The following is a 22113-nucleotide window of genomic DNA, read 5'->3' on the forward strand; positions in this document are numbered from 1 at the left end:
CACAACCACCAGCAGTGTGTCTGTCTGCAGAGAGGGTGTCAAACTTGTTGAGAGGTTTACTTGCCTCGGGAGCAACATTCATGTCTCTGGTGACTCTTCCAATGAAGTCAGTAGATAGACTGGGAGAACATGGGGGGGTTATGTGTTTGCTGGAAAGGGGTGTGTGGCGCTCCTGATATCTTTGCAAAAGAACGAAGGTCCAGGTCTTTAGAGTCCTGGTGCCTCCTGTTTTGCAATATGGTTGTGAGACATGGATGCTATTGAGTGAACTGAGATGAAAACTGGACTCTTTCAGTACTGTGTCTCTTCGGAAAATCCTTGGATACCACTTGTTTGACTTTTTGTGGAACTAGCGGTGACTCACGGAGTCCCGAATGAGACACATGACCTACATTCCCTAAGGGTGATCTGGCTCCCATGGTCCTTACTGTTGAGTTGCTGCACCAAACCAAAGGAACACCCATGTACCACCTGGCTGCGTCAGATAGATGGTCATTTCCAGTGGGTGGGACTGGACCACGTGTCTGCCTAGGGGGGTTGCCAACCGGGATCCTGAGCTGTTTTGTTGTGTGGTGGGTGCAGCAATGCACTGTATCAGTGTACACTGCCCAATCTGACCTGACCTGATGTGCATATTCTTAATCTGAAAACAATTTGGAAAAACACTGAATATACATCTGCTTGGTTGGAATTGTAAAAGAAAATCTTGCAAGAAATCCTCTTTGTTTGCTCTGGTCATAATTATCTCCAGTTTTCAAGTAATCAGATTGTGCTTCACTTACTGAAAATATGAAAGCAATGCAGAAAAACTTTAAAGAAAGGACACTGCTGTCTGCAGCTGCATTACAGAGTAACTTTACAGTTGAGCCCTTGCTCAAATATACTGTATTTGAGTCTTGGAAGACACTAGGTATCTTAACCTTTAGAGATCTTTTTATTGATAATGTTTTTACCTTTTGATCATCTTAGTTGTAAATAGGGAATTCCTACAACACAATTAAGTTTCTATTTATAAGTTAGGAACTCCATAAAAAAGAATTTACCTAACTTCACTAATGCTACAAAAATGCTCATGCTTGAAAGTATTTTAACTAGTAATGATAAGAATATTCGCATAATTTCCAGACTATCAATTATTGTCACCATGCTTGCTGCTATTTCACCTTTGATGATGCTGGGAAAGAAACCATCTCAGTCAAGAACAGTCTTTGAACATATATTCTTTGTCAATTGGAGTGAGATGGATGAAGTAGTGGAGAGTGTCCGCAAGGGAGAGAGAGTAGTGATTGGAGCAGATTTCAATGGACATGTTGGTGAAGAGAACAGAGGAGATGAGAAGGTGATAGGTAGGTATGGTGTCACGGAGAGGAATGCAGAAGGTCAGATGGCCGTGGATTTTGTGAAAAGGATGGGCATGGCTGTGGTGAATACGCATTGTAAGAAGAGTAAAGAACACAGGGTGATGTTTAAAAGTGGAGGAAGATGCACACAGGCAGATTAATATCCTATGCAGGACGGGTAGTCTAAAGGAGATTGTAGACTGCAAATTGGTGGCGGGGGAAAGTGTAGTTAGGCAGCATAGGATTGTGGTCTGTAGGATGACATTGGATATCAAGAAAAGGAGGAGAATGAGGGCAGAACCAAGGATCAAAAGGTGGAAGTTGAAAAAGGAAGACTGTTAGGTGGCATTCAGGGAGGAGCTAAGACAGGCACTGGGTGGCAGAAGTAGTAAGGGTGACAACAAGGAGGGTGGTTGGTGTGACATCTGGACAAAGTGAGGAGGAAAAGGAAACCTGGTGATGGAATGAGGAAATACAGGAGAGTATACAGAGGAAGTTGTTGGTGAAGAAGAAATGGGATAGTCAGAGAGGGGCAGAAAGTAGACAAGAGTACAAGAAGATAAGGCATAAGGTGAAGAGAAAGGCAGTGTAGGGTAAAGAAAAGGTGAATGATGAGCTGTATGAGAGGTTTAATACTAAGGAGGGGGAAAGGACCTGTACTGATTGGCAAACTGGGAAAGATGTGCAGCAGGTTAGGGTAATAAAGGATAAAGATGGACACATACTCACAAGCAAGGAGAGTGTGTTGAGGAGATGAAATAAATACTTTGAGTGGCTGATGAATGAAGAGAATGAGAGAGAGAAGGGGGTTGAATGATGTGGAGATAGTGAATCAGGAACTACAATGGATTAGCAAGGAGGAAGTAAGGATAGCTAGGAAGAGGATGAAGAATGGAAAGGCAGTTGGTCCAGATGACATACCTGTGAAAGCACAGAGGTGTTTTTGAGCGACTGGAATTTTTCACCAGATTGTTTAATGCAGTCTTGGAAAGTGAGAGGATGCCTGAGGAGTGGAGAAGTGTAATGGTACAGATTTTTAAGAATAAAGGGGATGTGTAGAACTGTAGTAACTAAAGGGGGATAAAATTGATGAACCACAGCATGAAGTTATGGGAAAGAGAAGTGGAAGCTAGGTTAAAAAGGGAGGTGATAATTAGCGTGCAGCATATGGTTTCATGTGAAGAAAGAGCACTACAGATGCAATGTTTGCTCTGAGAGCATTGATGGAGAAGTATAGAGAAGGCCAGAAGGAGTTGCACTGAGTCTGTGGACCTAGAGAAAGCATATGACAGGGTGCCTAGCGAGGAGTTGTAGTATTGTATGAAGAAGTCAGGAATGGCAGAGAAGTATGTATGACAGGTACAGTATATGTATGAGGAAAGTGTGACAGTGGTGAGGTCTGCAGTAGGAGTGACGGATGCATTCAAGGTGGAGGTGGGATTACATCAGGGATCGGCTCTGAGCCCTTTCTTATTTATATTGTGCTGGACAGGTTGACAGACGAGATTAGACAGGAGTCCCCTTGGACTATGATGTTTGCGGATGACATTGTGATCTGTAACGAGAGTAGGTAGCAGGATGAGAAGACCCTGGAGAGCTGGAGATATGCTCTAGAGAGGAGAAGAATGAAGATAGTAGGACATGGAGAGAATACATATATGTGAATGAGAGGGAGGTCACAGGAATGGTGAGGATGCAGGGAGTAGAGTTGGCAAATGTGGATGAATTTAAATACCTGGGATCCACAGTACAGAGTAACGGGAAGTGTGAAAGAGAGGTGAAGAAGTGAGTGCAGGCAGGGTAGAGTGGGTGGAGAAGTCAGCAGTGATTTGTGACAGATGGGTATCAACAAGAGTGAAAGGGAAGGTCTATAGGACAATAGTGAGAGCAGCTATGTTATATGGGTTGGAGATGGTGGCACTTACCAAAAAACAGGAGACAGAGCTGGAGGTGGCAGAGTTAAAGATGTAAAGGTTTGTATTGGGTGTGACAAGGATGGACAGGATTAGAAATGAGTGCGTTAGAGGGTCAGCTCAGGTTGGACGGTTGGGAGACAAAGTTAGAGAGGCGAGATTGCGATGGTTTGGATAAGTGCAGAGGAGAAATGCTGGGTATATTGGGAAAAGGATGCTAAGGATGGAACTTCCAGGTAGGAGGAAAAGAGGAAGACATAAGAGGAGATTATGGATGTGGTGAGAGAAGATATGCAGTTGGTGAGTGTAACAAAGCAAGATGCGGAAGACAGGTGGATATGGAAAAAGATGATCCACTGTGATTACCCTTAATGGGAGCAGCCAAAAGAAGAAGAGGAAGAAGAAGAAGAAGCTATTACAAGGAGCGTGCTAGATCATGTTCAACTTCATGGTTAGTTAATTCAGAATCAGCAATAATTTCTTGCAGGTCATCTAACATGATTTATTTTCTCATACATCCCCATGGCAGCATCATCCATTAAAACCAACTGAAGTGCAGTTTCACTGGACTTCAATGGCACTTTTCAGATGCTGGCTGAGCACACATACCTCTACCTCAAAAACTGCTGGGTGGCTATCTGGCTGTGTGCTGATGGACACTGTTTCTCGAGTCACAAAATCCAATAGTGGATGCTTTAATAGGTGTGGCCAATAAACTAACAAATATAAGGGCTGTACTATGCGATATTGACAACAATTTAAACAAATTGGTTAAAAAATAAATGCTGCATCTGATTACCTGTTTTTACATTCTGCTAATTACATTCAAACGAAGCTGTAATGCTGTCCAATTTGGCTAATCATTTGGTGGTTCAGGGTAAGGTTCATCATACCATATCTCTTCAGGTATGAACAAACCGCGACACACTTTCTGTGGACTATAGAGTAGCACATTAATAGAATGGAAATGCTTGCTGTTTACATAAGCAAATTCCTTCTCTGAAGGCACCTTTATAGTGCAGCACTGGTGCTGAGCGACACAATAGATCGATTCTCTTCTCTTTACATGGCTATTTGAGGTGGCTCTCTATCTTTAAAAGAACTGCTTGCATTTTTCTGCACTAGTTAGAAAAAGCACCTGCGACTGTATGGAGCTGCCGTTTTTATAGGTTCCCCACCTATATATGATTTAATGCCAGCTAATTCTTTTGGTGATTCATCCCTGCCTGATGTAACTTATCCAGCGCCGTTGCAATAGCTATGTGCGTGCAGCTTACCGCTCTGATTACAATTGGAAAAACAGACGTTGCTACAAATTGCGCTTTGATGTTTCACAGTTTAACTACGGTGTACGGAAATCTTATATATCTGGATGACAAGTGGATAACACCATCCTATACAGCTGGCATGGCATGACTTGATGATGTTTGTGAAATACCTGATTGGTCAGCAAGTTCACAGTGAAAAGCTCCTGTGGTTAAAAACTGAAGAGTGGACAGAACTTGTAAAGGAGCAGGTAGAGCACAATTCCTCAAAGGCTGCTTTTGTAAAGCCGGTGCCAATTCAGCACACAGCTTCAAAAGCATAGCTCCTGGAAAATGAAATCAACTTAGAAGCCAGTCATCATCATCATCTATAAATATGCACTCTCTTCTAATTCCTCTATTTGCGATGTCTTCTAACAATGCTAAAGCAGTTATGGTAGTTGGAATAGTTTGGCCATTCGATACACCATTATATTGTTACAGAATGATTACAATCAAGTGAATTTGTGAACGATAAGAAATTAATTTCAGTGTATTTGTTAAATCCTGCATCATTGACGTGAATATGAAAACGAAAAGCAGATCACAGAAACAGTAGCACTTTATAGAGATGTGTGAACACAAGGTAGGGGGCTACCATGAAAATGTGTGTGGTTTTACACCAAGTTTAGTTTTTATACATCTCAAAGTGTATGATGAAAAAGGGGTACGCAACATTTTTGTGTGTATACACTGTTCATACATGAGGTACATGGAGTTGAAGAGTACAAAGCCATGGCTATATAAGTCCTTAGTGGCAAAAACTGGAGCTACATCAGCAGATGTATAGAGGAGCTTCTCCTGCTTAAAGTAGTCAAGTCATACAGCAATAACACAATGGGCCAAAACCATTTAAGCAACTTTGATCTACTGGCCATTGACAGGAAACTGGTCAAGTCTCTGGAGAAGACTCCCAGCTGGTACATAGGATATGGTCACAGACCATTTTCTACAGAAATAATTTGCAGAATTTGTACATAAGTAACATGATGAAATGATTGACTAATTTTATGATACAGGCCTTAAATGTGTTTCCCCTGTTTGAAAGACCACCAGCCACCACTGTTTCCCAGATACAGTATGTAACTTCTTGTCTGTGTGGAACTTGCATATCTTCCTTGTGTCGATGTGGATTTCCTCTGGTAACAAGAAAGAATTGGCAACTTTAAAAATGTATGTATGTGTGACTTGAAGTGAACTACTGTTGCTTCAAGAATCGGTTCATGCACTGTACTGGATACTGTCAGAAAATATTTCTGTCCTTGATCCTGAAATGCAAAAAGTGGGAACAGAAAATAGTAGGATGTAAAATAGTTCTACCCCATTATACAGGTAATGTAATATATTTATTAAGAAGATGTTAGCATTTTTTGATGGTTGGAAATGATTGGATTAATAAAAACAAATGTCATAAATTAAGGAAAATGCAAAAAAAAAAAAGTTAAAAAAAGAATTTAAGTGAGATAAGTTAACTCTTGGCAGACCTCAATTAGCTGATAGTCCAGAGTGATTAAAAAAACTAAAACCAGCTGTTTCTAGTGACTGAATGCAGACCTACCACATATGGTTGTCCAAATGAATAAAACTGTTTCACCTAAGAATGAACCTCTGCTTAAATTTTGGCCAGCAAATAAAACTTCATTCTATTCTTTGCCCTCCTGCAGTTCCGGGTCTTGTGGTGTTGGTGGCCATTGCACCAAGCACCAGGCAAGACCCAGGAACTAGCTCTTCAAAAGATACCATTTTCCTGCAGGTCATCAGTCCACCAAAGTGGATCATCTCTGGAATACAAGTGAATAAAAAGGAGTACCTGGAGAAAAACCAATGCAGACACAAGAAGAATAAAATGAACAGTGACAGTTGTCAGATCAGGTAACTGCCCCCACTGTGCCACCTCCCTCACCCCATTAAGGCTAATAAATTAAACTTCACTCAGCTTTTTGTCAAACAGTGAACGCAATTTGAGTAAAAAAATGCATCTTAACCTGGCTCGATGAATCAAACTATGTGTAGTGTCATCAGCAAAGTGAGACTAAAGAATTAACAAATATCCAGTCTAATTCAACATATTAAAGTTCACTACATCCTGACAAATAAAAGAAATGCATCCATTTCCACTGAGTTAATGAAACTGCATCCAGTCCTGTTAAATAAACAGCCTCTTGTAGCCCCCAATGAGCAACAATGAATCCATTTCTTGGGAAGTAGCAGAAAATGCAATCAGCTCTGGGTAATGGCCAACATTTCTCCAAAGCTAGGCAATGACTGAAATGGCACTTGGCCTTGAGAAAACACCCACGCTGCATTCATTTCATGTTTATTTCTGCCTACTTAGCAAGCAACAGAAGACAATAAAATCCATTTTGTTAAGAAATAAAAAGCTGCTCACTTCAGTAATCCACTGTGCATGCACAAAAGGAAACCTGGCCACTGTTTGACACACTGTTACTTTTCAGCCATGGCTGGAGTTTTTCCCGTAGCTGGGGTTCAAATCCCTCAGTTAGGCTTGTTTTGTTCCTTTTTGATTTTTTGTTTATGTTAATATTATTGGTCATTTTGTATCTATGTGTCTTTTTTACTATGGATTTTGTGGGTGGTCCTCTGAGAGCTGGGCCAACTACCTATCACCATCAAGGGACTGCCCTCACTCTTTAAAGGCTGAGGAGAATCCACAGTCCCTTCATTGAATACGCTTGATGGTTTTGGTGAGTTACAAAGGCTTGTGTGCCTTTTTGTAACTTACCAGATTTTTAAATTAATCTTCTGTTTGACCATTCTTGCTGGATTTGTGTTTTTAGAACTTGTTAGTTTTGGGATTGCGTATCAAGAAACTCCTGATGTGACTTTTACATTTTTTGGAGCTTTTCTGTCAAGGAAAGCATTTTTTTAATCAATAAATATTTTATAAAGATCCTGTGTTTGCTTTTTCATTACTAGCTGGGGTTTGATGGTATTCCCCATCTAGTGGGCATTTTTCTGGGACCGTTTGTGCTTAGGAACGTAAAGTGCATGACACACACATTAAAAAGAATGGAATGATAGCTGATTTAGTTTGGGGTTTGAATTTGTAAAACACCATGAGCAGACAACATTAAAAATCTAGGCTTCACTGTTGAGAGACGTCCTCATTGCCATGTATTGTTTAAAGAATAAAATGCAATGGTGACTGCGGAGGGACAGCCAACAAGTAAACAGGTCATCTTAAATGGCAAAAGTAAAGAAGGCCCTCTACTTAAAAGCTGTGTATGCTGTACTCTCTCCTGGAGTGCTGTTCCCGGGTTTATCCGTAATTTCAGAATGAACAATGCCATACACATAAGAGTGGCAATGGCAATGTGTGACATTTTGACTGAAAATGCAATTAACAGTTTTACTGCAGTCTTTATATTTGACAATACTATTACTACTACACTGTAGTATTTGTGGCAGTTTAATGCAATATTTTATATGACATATTTAATAAACACAATATTCTACGAACAAAAAAGTAAATAAATCATTTAAAAAGTGATTTCACATAGGGTTTTTCTATAAGTAAGTAATCACAGAGAAATCTACCTATCATTATTTTTTTCTTCTGTATACGCACTGAAAATTTCTTGCACATGAAGTAATTCATTGACTTGATCCCATCGATTAAACTTTCACATGCTCTTCAGAGTGTTGGCCTATACAGAGTAGATTCCAAATCGTTAGCAAAAAATGATAATTGTACAAAACAACATCACACATGATCAATTTTTTAAATGTGGAGGATGCATGGAAAATCTGCATTCATTTTTCTCTGAGATTTAATAACAGACACATTGAACACATAATGCGAACAAATAACATTTTTTTAAATTCAGAGTTACGGAACGCCTTGTTGATTTAAAGAATTTAAATACCAATTATCTTAGTTTCAGATTGTTAGGAATGACTTCAGAAAAGTATTTTTCCTTTCAAACTTATTTTTCATATAATAATTGTCTACTGGTTTATGTGCGACATCTTTCTGGCATTGTCTTTGATTTCATTTCATGGTCTCAACTATGTTGTGTGAAGGCAAAAATACTCACTGCTAATCACATGCTTTGGCAGCAGCATCACATCATTGTGCAAATGCTTTTTAAAATGGTAACATTGTAATGTTAATTGTCTACTTTTAGATTTATTTCATGTACTGACTACACATAGCAGCATTTAGTTTGACTAGAGGTAAAAACAGAAAATGGAGCATAAATAATAACTACTCAAAGTCAGAACTGGTAGGACAAAATTTTATAAACACAGCCTAGGATGTGAGACAAAAATCGTAAGTTGAGAATCTTACCATGAATGTCAGAAACCAAAAATCATGAGTAAAGCCAAAGCCAATTAAACATAAATCTTAGTTGAGGAGACAAGAGTTCAAAGGCAGAGATTCGTCCGAATTATCAAATAAAACGTTACATATTAGGCTGTATTCACAAACTTGGACAATAAACACTCCATGCTATGGGCTTATGAGTCACTGCATTGGTGATGTCACTTGGCACAACGTATAGGAGATGCTGCCTGGCAGACCTTGAGCTATGGGTGGTCAAGAGAGTGGCGCCTATAGTGAAAACAACACAGCACCATCAGTGAAACTATTTACCTTTAAATACCATTAAAAATGTGTTAGATTCTAAAAACAGAGTGACGACTAGACTCATTGACATTGAAAGCCCCTAAAACAAAGTTTTAATCATAGAGACCAAAGGAGAAACTCTAACAAAACTAAAAATGAATGCTAGAAAATGACATTTCTCAAAAATGGATCCCAAAGTAGCCAGAATTCCTGCTTTGAACTTTTGGCTACTAATTTTTTGTTTAACATTGTTTAACCTAACAACCCGTTTTCCTCTTTGACTCAATGATTTAGACCCTCTTGCTTGTTCACAACTATTCTTTGGGTAATCCCTTTGGTTGACTCTTCATTTCCCATACCACTTTCATATTCTTCTCTTCTTCAGGATGAGCATCATGTCTGTTTTCTCAAAACAAGAACGGGAATGAGAGGAATAGGAAGCGTTATATAAAATATCTCCACTTTCAGAACTCTTATGTTTTTTTCCCTTTGTATTTTGGACCCTCTGTTGATACAAATGTGAGAAGAGGCCCCTTTCACTTGGCAATGGTTTAAATCAAGACATACAGCTGAATAATGTTTTGTGGAGTTTGTTATCATTTTCTGAGATAAATTCGAAAAGGAATCATTTGGGTAGAAAAAATAATATATCTGTTTTCAACTTAAAACACATACTGTACATTTACACAGAATGACTAGAAATAGTTTATGGTTAAAGAGAATCAATTCAATTCTAAATGTATGCACATTACTCATTTGACAGGCCCCTAATTTGCTCTTCACTGCACATTTTGTGGTATTTTGCACATCTATCACTGTTGAGTGAAGAATAAGGTTATGTTTCTGTAACTGTAGTGCATAACTGGTTAGCCCATAAATGTCAAAAGAGGAGACTCCAGTCTGCCTGAAGATACCCACAACTGATAAGAGTTTAGAATTTAGTGAAGAATGATACATCATGATTTCCTGGCTGAAAGGAGCAAATACTTTGTAGCTTCCAAAACTGGCACACAATCAGAGAGGAGGCGACAGCAGTGCGAGTCTGTATGGGCCCAGGCAACATGCTGTTGGAGCCTAAGCACCCTGGATCTAAATACCAATTCTTTTGTTTTTTCTTAATATATTAGAGTGTTTACTTTTCTTAAAAAGCAGCAAGACAGCTCCTAAAAGACTTTTTTCCTCTTGTGTTACCCAAGCGTCTACCACCGTGCCCCTCCTCATTTTCTCTTCATGTCTATTCTTTATAATAAAACTCACTCTTAATGCATTGTTATCACCTCTATCTTTATGAGCTCCACATGGTGCCCCAAATTTCTCATCATTTCAATTTCTTTTTCACTGGCCTCATTTGTTCTCTTGTATGTTTAACTAGCCCAGCTCTCTCTTTCTCATACAACTAAGCTCCTGCTGCTTATGCTTTTCTTCCACTAAGCAGGCATTCCCTTTCATAAAAATGGACAGCTATAAAGTAAATTATTCAGTATCTCCTCACTGATAGAAGCTTGGCATGGCCTACAATGTTTTACACACTTCATGTTAAGGAAGCAAAGTGACTCTGCCGGTAAGTGTTGTCATTAGGAAGTCATATTTTAAATATGCCAAACCATACATTATCTCACCACAATATTACCATTATTTTTAAAACATAATATATTCCTGTTATAGCAAATTAATTATTCAAATAGTAAGCTGGCAATGTAAGTAATAAATTAATAACACACAAATGATAGTATATCCAAGAACCACTAATATATTGTTAACTTAATATAACCCATCTTCCCTTTCACACACACACTGATAAGTAACAAAAATATAGCCGGTTAGGAAGATGGATGGATGGATGGATGATAATCATCTGAAACTGGAAAGTCTTTTACCTTATGGTTGTTCCCTGGAGACGATCAATCTTCTTGTTGAGCTCAGCGATGATGCTATGCAGTTCAGTTATCCTTTCCTCATAGCGCAACGTTGTGCGCTCCTGCACTTCCTCGTGCTCTCTCATCAGGTGAGATTGTTCACACTGCAATGAAGAAAGACAGCATTTAGTTACATTCAGAGGGAGATGTGCTTTTGATTTGTTTTTCTTTCCGATGTCAGGAATGTATTCACCAATTATTATCGGGAAAAAAAAGTACAAGTTGTTTTTAGCAATGTTTATTTAAAAGTGCTTTCACAGATGGTCAAGTATGCAGAGAACAGAAAAATTTATATAAGCATCGTAACTGTATATCAACCGGTTCCTTCCAGGACAATATAAACATTCACTGTTTTTTAATTTCAATTGAAAAAAAAAACAGTTAAAAAAGTTGAAAAATGCCACACATTACCTTAAAAGATTTAAATTAGTTTTAAACTTTATGTAACATGACTTAACAGAAAAAAAGCTGTGTTGAAATCTTTTAAGAAATAAACTTTTATCCACATGCCTGCACTGCAGTAGAAGATTCTGAAATTGACATTGAACTTTTTCAGTAAAACGGAGCCTTCCATTTAGAGTACATGGAAAAAAATGTACTTATTTGTTACATACTTACACTGTTATTCCATTAAAATGTTTACTAGTTGATGTCTTAAAAAGGTCAGCGTTTATGTAAAGTTGCAGACGCTTACATAAGGTGTCATCAGTTATTTTTTTCCCTATTCCCTATGTCAACCACGTGTGTCCAGGAAGTATAGTATATTTTATTAACATAATGCCTTTTCCATGCTGAAAGTACTTCACAGAAGTTCCAAATGAACAACAGGGAATTTACAACAATTTGAATTAGAATAGAAAACAATAAATCTGAATAAAAATATAAAATATACAAAAAACCATAACAAAATCCCAAATAAATAACATAATTGGTGATAAAAAATGAAAATCATCCTGAGCACCTGGACCGAGAGGGAAATTGAAAGAAGGTTCAGAAAATCAAAGTAAGTTAAATGCCATCCTGAACAAATGAGGTTTAAGTTGTTCTTTAAAGGAATGGATTTAGTCAGCTAATCTCAATAAATTCAGGAAGTAGTTCTAAAACCTGGGCGCTATTGAGCCGAACGCTCTGTTGCCCATAGAGTACAGGTTAGTCTGGGACACACCAAGATTGCCAGAGGAACTTAGAGGGGGAAAAGGAACATAGTGATAGGGGAGGATACTGATGCATTCCCGTGCAAGGCCATGTAAATCTTGATAGCTTAGTAACAGAATTTTATATTCAGTCCTGTAAGTGACAGGGAGCCAGTAAAGGCAGAGTAAGATAGGTGTTATGTGTCCATTGTTGCCAGTCTGTATGAGGACTCTGGCAGCAGAGGTTTGAACCAACTGGAGCTGTGACAACAGATTAGAAGGGGCACCTGCCAGTAGGGAGTTATAGTAGTCAATGTTGCATGTAATAAAAGCATGGACAGGTTTCACAGCATCAGAAAAATGAGTGAACACAGTATATGCTACAGAGGTTTCTTAATGTGATTTATATAGACATTAATGATTGAGGATGATGTGACACAGTTGTTAACCTCCTGTCCCTCTTTGACAATAGAAAGGAAAAGGATGGCCCATAGGACCACAGATGTCATTTTCCCTCAGAACATGGAAGTCCCACCCCTTTTGCTATTTAACAGAAGGTCAGACCAGAAGTCGGCTTTCATTAGGGAACCAGCCTCTGAAGGAAACAAATCATTGCCCTCAAGAGTTTTTTAAATGCCTAAAGAGATCATATTATGGATCATATGGTCCTTTTATTCTTTATCACTTAGATCCAACAAGGGTCATTAAATGGGGAACCCCAACACTTTATCTGTGCTCCTCTTATTTTATTAGAGTGATGTAGTTGGCAGGATTTTATCCTGGAGATGACATAACAGAAGGACCAAAGGACTTTCATGCAACAGTTTAGAGAAAAGGTCTGGTTATTGCAAGTGTGAGTTACAGCATAGCAAACAAACTTTTTGGAGGGGAAAGCATGACACATTGCGGAAGCCATTTTGTGCATAGAGTAAGCCCATGGACCTTTAGACTCCTTTTTGAAAGATATTTGATTAAACGGTTTAAGAATGAGATGAGATGTGATCAGGTACTAAAAAGATGACTAAAAAAGAGAGTGCTTTTTTCTCATCAAAATTTTGTGCTACACTCATATTGATATAGAGTTGATGAGGTCATTATAGTCATACATTTCATAACTTGTAGTATGGAGGGCAACAAATTTAAAGTAGATGATGTGAAGCAAAGGTGATTACTACTGGTAACTCAGTTGGTTTTTTTTATATTCGATGTGAGCAAAGATGGAAATAAGAAAATCAAAATGCCCAATTATTCTTGTATTCTTTCAGGGACATGGACTAGCTTGCTGCCTGTAGAGCATCCTGTGAAGTTCTACAAGCAAACAAATCACTGCAGAAAAAGATTATAATGGAGACACAGCAAAGCTCACACAGGATATTACCATAGTGCCATTGGCACAAGATTATTTGTCTACAGCACAGCCCCAGGCACACAGTGCTAATGGTCTGCTCCTTGGAGAGACAGACATTTTCTTAGCTTGCACTTTGTAAATGAATCTTATTGAACTATTTGTAAAATGTCTCAATACAAAATAATCTAAAAGATTACAAAATATACAGTCCTGGGGGGGGGGCTGAGATTGCAGGCTTTCATCATGGACTCCTCCTGCTATTTCCCAGTTTCTGTTATTTTTGTATCACTCCCATAATTAAACTTGTTATGCTAATTTTTTTTTTGTTGAAGCAAAAATTTGTCTATGTGTTAGGTTGATAAGAATTTTTTGTTTGCTTTTTAATATTTTGTTCATTTGTAAGTTCTGGTTATTTAAGCCATTTTTTACTAACATGCATACTGAAGTATCTGCTGCCCTTTAACATTCCTAGTTGTTTGACATGGTGTCTGCTCTGCTTGTCATTAATGGTCAGGGTATGGATGCAATTAAGAAAGCAAAATCCACGTGGAAAATACAAAAATTATGAAACAGAATTGAGCGTTTAAAACTAGGGCAAAAATACAAATATTTCTTAATTTCTTACAAATATTACACTACTGCACTTTTCTGACTGCATAGTATGTGAAAGAAAAAGGTCAGCTAATTAAATAAATCAATTACAGGTAAAAATGACACATGGAATTGGTTCAAACAAAATTCTGCAGCCGCAGGGGACCTCTAGGACTGAATTTGAGAGTCACTGTTCTAAGTGTCATTTTTCAGGGAACCTCCAAATACATTTCATTAAGTGACAACCAGAAATCTGCTGAGCATTTAGATTACAGTGATTAAATGAAACGCCTCAGTCAGTACAGTTCTGCGAGTAAACAGTGTAAATCTCCTATTTCAGCTTTAAATAGACTGACTACAAGAATGGAGTCGGTCCAAGATGGCAAAAGAACAGAAAGAACAGAAGAAAATAAGACAACAGTCATCAATGTGCATTGGCTGCGTTCAATGGGAAGAAAAAAAACATTCAGAATCAAGAGTAAAATAAATGATCGGCAAATGCAAGTAAAAATTTCACTGTGTTCTGTATGCTACATAAATAAAATTGTAATACCTCTGTGTTTTGAATTTTTCAGCCCTGCTTGATGTTATTTATCCATTTTTTCCGCTAAGGACCTCATTTCAAACCATTTCGCATTTTGTTTGTTTGTTTGTCTGTTTATTTTGCCAATTAAGTAAAAATGGATGAAACTGTTTTCACAAACCGCATGTAGGTTGCTATTAGCTTAACTTAAAATATAGGCTGTGTGGTGTTTCAAAATTTCACTGAGAAGTGGGAGTTTAATGGGCTGGATAAACCAAAACCTATGCATTATTCAATTTTAATGAAATTTTTTAATGTATAGTATGATAAAGCTGATCCAACTTAAAATCTAAGTTGCATGGTGGTTCAAAGATTTGACCAGAAAGGCTAGCTCTAATGGTTGGGGGGAAGCAAAAAAATGCATCACTCCAAAATGGCTGAGCTGGAGTTCATATTACTGTTGATACAACTTAAAATCTAGAATATAAGGCTTTTCAAAGGTTACATTGAAAAACCTGAGTTGTAATGGGATGAGGGACATAAAACCAAAACTGCATTTTCAAACCAAAATGGTTTTGTCAATGCATATTGTTTAGGATTGCAGTACAGAGTGTGAAGACTTCATTTCATGTCAGTGATTCAATGGAAATGAGGGTGTGCAGTTGTGGATGTGGTGTGATTAACACAAAAAATGTGCTTCACTCAAAAATGGCTATGTCTACCTTCACAATAGTTTCTGTTAACATTATTATTCATACAATTTAAACTATAGGCTTCATGGAGTTTCAAGAGTTTCACTGGGGAGTTGTAATAGGAGGGTCAATGCAACAAAAATCACACATTACTGTAAAACAGATGAGTGGATGTCCATGAAATTTGCATAAGTGTTACAGTTAACCCATTTTCGCATATAGCATTTATGGATATTCAAAGGTTTCACCATGAATACGAGTTCAATAGTGGGAAAAAAACAAAAACTAGTAGTTTTGCTCATCTTAAATGCCACGTCAATGATTCAAATATTCAATAAGCCATCCAGTTAATGTGGGGTTAAATATCTCTATAACAACATGGCTGGAAAGCAAAGGTCCGACTGGTTGACGTAGACTGCTGATGATTCATATCCACATCAACATCAAGGCTACTCTGGAAGATGTGGGTGCAATGGATGGTCTACCAGAAAGCTGTCAAAGACCCCACCAGAGTTGCTGTGCAGGGTAGTCAGTGGCTCTGGATGAAAAGGAAGTGCTCCACCTGGGCCTTGAAGTGAGTGAATAGTAACTACAGGGCAAGCCTGGGATGCCAGGATTCACAGGTGAACTCTCTGGAGATGTTGTGGGCCTATTAGCGAAACATCGAGAAAAGGGGGTGCCCACTTGTAAACGCAGAAGATGCTACCACTCACTTGACCTTACCATAGAATTTTTATATTGAAGGAGTGATTCCACCGAAGAGCAACATTGGAACTGTTCCTGTTTGCATCATCAAAGGCTATAAGGGTGCAGAAGACCATCTCATAGAGTCTAGGCAGCAAGTCTCAGGTGCCCGATTAAGGGATAGTAACATCCACTCTTACACAACAAATATGAAACCACAGTAATCCAGGTAATACAAAGAAGTAGTGTTTATGAATCCACCCCAGAAAGTAGTTACTAAAATTATTAAATACAATCTTGCACAAAAAGAAGAAATACTTGACCCATGACAGCAGAAAAATAGATAGTTGACAAGGAGGTAGTGTAGATGACGGATGGGCCACTTGAATTTCAGACAGCAATGACAAAAGGGTCACCATTTAAAAAACACATAAATATTTGCTTTCTTACTTACACCCATCATACAAATCTTCACAGGCAACATTGGGTACTTCAACTAGTGACCTTATAAACCTGAACATGCAGTCCACACTTCAGGAAGCTGTAACTCCGCAGCTGTACAATTCAAATGATGTACAAAACACCACATGAACTGCCGGCTAAGACACTATTTGTCACTTGGTTCTATTAAAGCATCTGCAGGTCTTTTACTGTAAGACTATCTTTCATTGTAACTGCCACTCAAAGTAACTGTAGCATGAAATATTACTACACAAGCTACTGTAAAATCTCATACTTAAATGTCATTAAGAGAATGAGCAACGGGCTTTGAACCACTTACTTGTGTTTAAAGGCCATTTCTGTGGCCATTAGATCCTACTGAATTCTACTATACCTACTGTAGCAAGGCCTTGCTCGTTCTAATCACACCCCTATTGTGTGATGCTTATGTCAAGGGCATCTTAAACCTCCGCATATTTGCTGTTCATTCAACCACATATCAATAGACATTAGTTCAGGTAGGGCCTTTTATGATGAACATAATCTTACACCATTTGTCATGATTAACAGTCTTTGCAAAGGTATACATCATTTCATCTAGAACGAAAAAAGTTTAAGTAATGCTCAGGGTCAGACAACACATCCCAAGCTTAATCTACAACTTTGTATTTATACATGCAACTTCAAAGTCAGAGGGCCATATTCAGTCTTTTACTTGTGTCTCATTCTAGAATGAGGTGTTTATACTGTACGTATATAATAGCTGCATTGTTTTGTTTGTTTTTCATTTGATCTTTTTATATTTGTAAATCAGTATAGACATTTTGAGTCTGTCCTTGGGAAAGAATGTTACATAAGAATATTGCATGCTTGTTAATAATAAAAATAATTATATCCCTTTTTTACACCATAGGGATTTTATCATGTCTTAACAGATAAAATTTACAGTATTTTGCATACTGCCTGGAAAAACCAAGGGCATTATAGCTTGCCTTAGGACTCATTTAATTCATTTGACTAACATTAGCAAGCCAAGTCTTAGAATGCCCTTAGAGATTAAAAGAAAATCAAACTTTTAAATAAAAATCTAGTCACATTCATTTATAGATAAACAAGGGTTTTAAAAGTAAAGTCACAAAATCATTTCAGTTGTTCATTAATGCCAAGAAAAAAGCAGCTACTTCCAAGGATGTACAAAAATGAGTTCTGGCAGAAATTCATTTCCTAAGAGGTCAATAAAGGAGAGCCGGATTAAAACATTGATTAACAAGAAAGTCACACACAGTAACACAGAAGGTCACAGGTCCCCATTCTTATGGTGGTTCAAAAGCATGCTCTGAAAATTTTATACAACTTTAATGTATCATAATACATTTCAGTATTGATATTCAGTTTCAAACACATAAAACAATAATAATGGACATTTTGCTTGTAATGCACTTTAAACAGTTTAATTGACAATCAAATTCAGCTAACCTATTAACATACTCTGTTGGACAGGCAAATAATTTTGAATTAAACACTACTAGTACACCATGCCAGCAAACTACAAAACAATTTTCCTTTAGTTCCTATAATATCATGTCTGTGATTTTCACCTATTAGCCAAAATACACGTTATTTGAGAACTTACATATCTGTTTTGTTGAAGTTGCATCAACTTTTTCTGGCATGAATTATCCTAAATCCCCAAAAGTTAATCAAAATTGCACATACACAGAGTGGAAGGTGATCTGATCAGACCAAGTTCAAGCACTGTAGGATTTTATAAAGCATTTGCGGACCTTAACATCCTTGGCATTAACCCCAAGAGTGACTTGTGCTTGGAATTCTGTAGAATTACAGCTAACCACAAGTCAGACTTGGGGTGAGCTGTATTGATCTGGATTGCAATTCTGATAATCAAATAAATCGCAACTCCAGTTATTTCATGCTGGTAATGTGGTCTATGTATGTCCCACATGGGTCAAGTTACAATGCAATTTACAAACTGCACTGTGAACTGTATAAAAATTGTAATGAGGCCATACCTAGACAGGTCGGGTATATAATGACCTGAGTGGCCAGCATAAGGCAATGCCGCCTTGCCATATCTATGATTAGGTATTTTCAAAAAACTATATACTGTAAACACAATAGATTACAGTAAATAAACAGAATCAGCCCACTTAGTGCAATGCAGGGTTGCGAAGAACCAAAGTCTATCCCAGCAGTACTGGGCACAAGGCAAATTACAGCCTAAAACTGGGTGCCAGTCTGTGACAGAGAACCTTTAAGCACACACTCTTGCTTATGGTCACTAAACTGGCTTTGCGACACCTATTACAACTATGTTGTCAGACTGGCACTATTTTGTGTTTTTTAAATTTTCCAGAAGGCCACATCAGCCTAGTGTTAGGATAGGAATTATCATACATGAGCACACACTGTCACAATTGCCCTTTGGATATTTGCGAAAGTCCATTTTTATTAAAATTGCCATTACTACTGGTTTTGAATTTTTATTCATAATGAATGATTTGCTTTTTGTTTGTCATTGTGATTTTATTTGGCCTATGGGTGATTTTGTTTTAGTATTGTTTCCTAAGGGCTATGGCAATCTTGTTGTTAGTCGCAATCCCAGGTTGTTTCCACATGATCTGATGCTGAAGTGCATAATCATGAAGCCATTATTTAAAAATCGGGAGTGGTCTCCCCTTGACTTTCTCATATACTCAGATATGGGGATGGATATTTGAGGAGTAAACTGCAAGACAATTATTATATTTTTATATTAGACACATTAAAGAACCATCAACAACAAATCAAATCAAATTAATAATATATTGAACAATTATTATAAAAGTTAAGTTAAATTAATTGGACTGAATAAAAAAGTACCACTTCTGGTTAGCGGAAATAGCTCAAAAGTTGATAGAAATCTACGTTTTGTACCTAATACTTGTATGAAAAATTTGGTTGACCTAAGTGAAAGCGTACTCAAGTTATCATGTTTACATATACACACAGACAGACACACAGACATAATTCCAAAAAATGGTATTTTTGGACTCAGGAAGGTCTAAAATGTCAAGATACATCAAAATCTTGAAATCGAATTTTTGGACGATTACAATACTTTCCCTATGAGAAAGTAAATCAGACTCAGGGAGGTCTAAAACATTGAGATTCATCAAAATCTTGAGGTTGGATTTTTGGATGATTACAATACTTTTCCTATACTTCGTATACCAGAAAGTAAAAAGGTGACTCACATCTCCCGGTATATTGTGATTAGATTGACAAAAACCCAGAAATTCTGCTATTATTTTTGCTCTGTGTTCATAATATACTGTAGGATTAACCTAAAGGGCACTTCTAAACAGATTTAGTATTAGGACTTCTGCTTTTTTTCTTATTGATCTCCTGAAATAACAACCTTTTGCCTGTCTTATGGCCTTATTTCTGCTACTCTCTATTTCTGCAGCCACCTCTCAGTCAGTTCTTTTGGATGGGTTGAATGGCCTGTTCTCACCACAACTGAAGGAAAATCTATGTGAATAGGATGATAAGCTTGTTGGACTTAAAGTCCTGTTTTCATCACAACTGTTCTAATATTTCCACACAGGACAGTCACTATCTTGCCAAGTCCATAACACCCACATCGTGTAACAATGGTATGGCAAAAAGTTGGCATCTCACATCCATGCATCCATTTTCCAACCCGCTGAATCCGAACACAGGGTCACGGGGGTCTGCTGGAGCCAATCCCAGCCAACATAGGGCACAAGGCAGGAACCAATCCTGGGCAGGGTGCCAACCCACCGCAGCATCTGACATTAGAGTACTTAATTTTTGCTCATAAAAATCAATGAGAGACTCAGAGAACCTTTAGATTTTTTACTTTAGTTAGAAAGCCAGATATTGTTTTTTTTTGGTTTCGTAACTGCTATCTGTAAGCTTTGTTGGTTTGTCATTTTTCATAATTTTCTTTAAAGTAAATGGCTAATACTTTTTTGTCACCATAACCCTGTAGAGCTAGTTGCTCACATTTGATTACATAGAGTCTGGTAAGTAAAGTGAATATTTGGGGGCTTTCTCTTAAAACCTCCATTCTTAAATTTCCTTTGTTTTTTGGGCCGTAGTTAGGGTTTATTACGGTTTCTAGAACCATGTTCTGAAAAGTTATATGAATAAATATTATATTTTTATTATTTAGGATCACCCCCCTCCGCAAAGCCTGCCTGTGTCATTTGAAAAACATGGAAACTCCAGAAGCAATAATTAAATATTGGATAAATTGCATTAAGTAGTTTCTATTAAATTATTTTTTTCTATATAATATTGTATACATGTCAAAAGCAGATAGCATATTGTATATATTCTTTGAGTTTTCTATTTTTTTTTCCTTTTTGCAGTAATATATGTTTTAAATTCACAGTGGAATGTTACAAATTAAAATTAAAATTCGCCTTCCCTTTCTACCATAATTTTTAGAATGAGCTGTAAACCACCATAGAATTGGGGTTCATCAGGCACAGACAATATACATTAGGCATGGGAGAGAAGATAATTGCCTTTGGCAGCTTGCCTTGTAATGTAAATTGGTTCTGTGTCATATAATGTTAATCCAGTCAAATAACAGAATCCAACCAAATAAAGGAACAGATATAATTCTGCAGAAGATAATTGGTAGTGGAGAAATCAAACTGAGAAAATTCTGATTTCATCTCTTGTGGGGCTTTAACAAACTGTCCACTATGTGTAAATATTAAAAGTGATGAATAAATAATTTTATGTCTCTTGTCTGACAGTTATGGCAAGTGAATAAAACACAATGTGTCACATTTGTCCTGTGCTGACAAAATTAGTTTGTTTTCCTATTGCATGAAAAAATTATGTTTACTTTAATAAATACTTTGTATTCTTTGCGTTTTCAGTCTTTACTGCTTAAAATGTACCTGCTGAATACTAAACTCCTGTTAAAATGTCACTGTCTTTGTATTAAAATGTTGTGCATTTGGTAACCAAGCTTTGTTGTAATCACATGCCTTTTCATTTTAACTAGTCTTAGACATAAGGCTATAATTCCTACTGAAATTACTGAATTGACAATTCAATGAAAATGAGAATGTTCAAAATGAGGTTAATTCTTAAACTGTGTAGGCTTTTATACCTTAATGCCTGTGACAGGTCTGAGATGCAGTAATTGAATGAAGCAGGACTGAAGTTGAAAGAGTTTAATAGCTACACTAGAAACCATGGGTGGCAACTTGTTCTTCCCTGCTTCCTGCCTTGTGCGTGATACTGTCCTGGAAGGACTCTGCACCAGCACCTTATGGGTGGATTACTCCAATACTTCTTTTCCATTTTCCATTCAAATTTTAAAATCCTTCTAATTTAAGTGTAGAGTTGTAAAATGGATGCAGACAATTTTATTATTACTGTGGGGAGTAGGACTTTACAGTAACTTATGGGCTCTGGTATATGTTAATGAATGTGAGGACTTCTTCTTCACTTGCAAGAGAGCTGCAACAAGCAAATATTTTGGTATTCGATGAACCTGTCGATTACAACTTTGATTAGTCAAATAATTTAATTTTAAAAAGCGCAAAACTATGAAATGAAAAGTTTTTTTTCCAAGGCATGAAAATATTC

General features: G+C 37.4%; 1 protein-coding gene across 2 annotated transcripts in view; it reads right to left on the reverse strand.

The window, feature by feature from the left end:
• Nucleotides 1-22113, reverse strand: part of mcc (MCC regulator of WNT signaling pathway) — a 570331-nt gene that overhangs the window by 222330 nt on the left and 325888 nt on the right. For both annotated transcript variants that reach the window (XM_039758932.1, XM_039758933.1), the window contains one exon: nucleotides 11026-11168. In XM_039758932.1, the coding sequence (XP_039614866.1) occupies nucleotides 11026-11168 (143 nt within the window). The remainder of the gene's footprint in view (nucleotides 1-11025; nucleotides 11169-22113) is intronic.

The sequence above is a fragment of the Polypterus senegalus genome, chromosome 7 (genome assembly GCF_016835505.1).
Source record: "Polypterus senegalus isolate Bchr_013 chromosome 7, ASM1683550v1, whole genome shotgun sequence".
NCBI classification, from domain to species: domain Eukaryota; kingdom Metazoa; phylum Chordata; class Cladistia; order Polypteriformes; family Polypteridae; genus Polypterus; species Polypterus senegalus.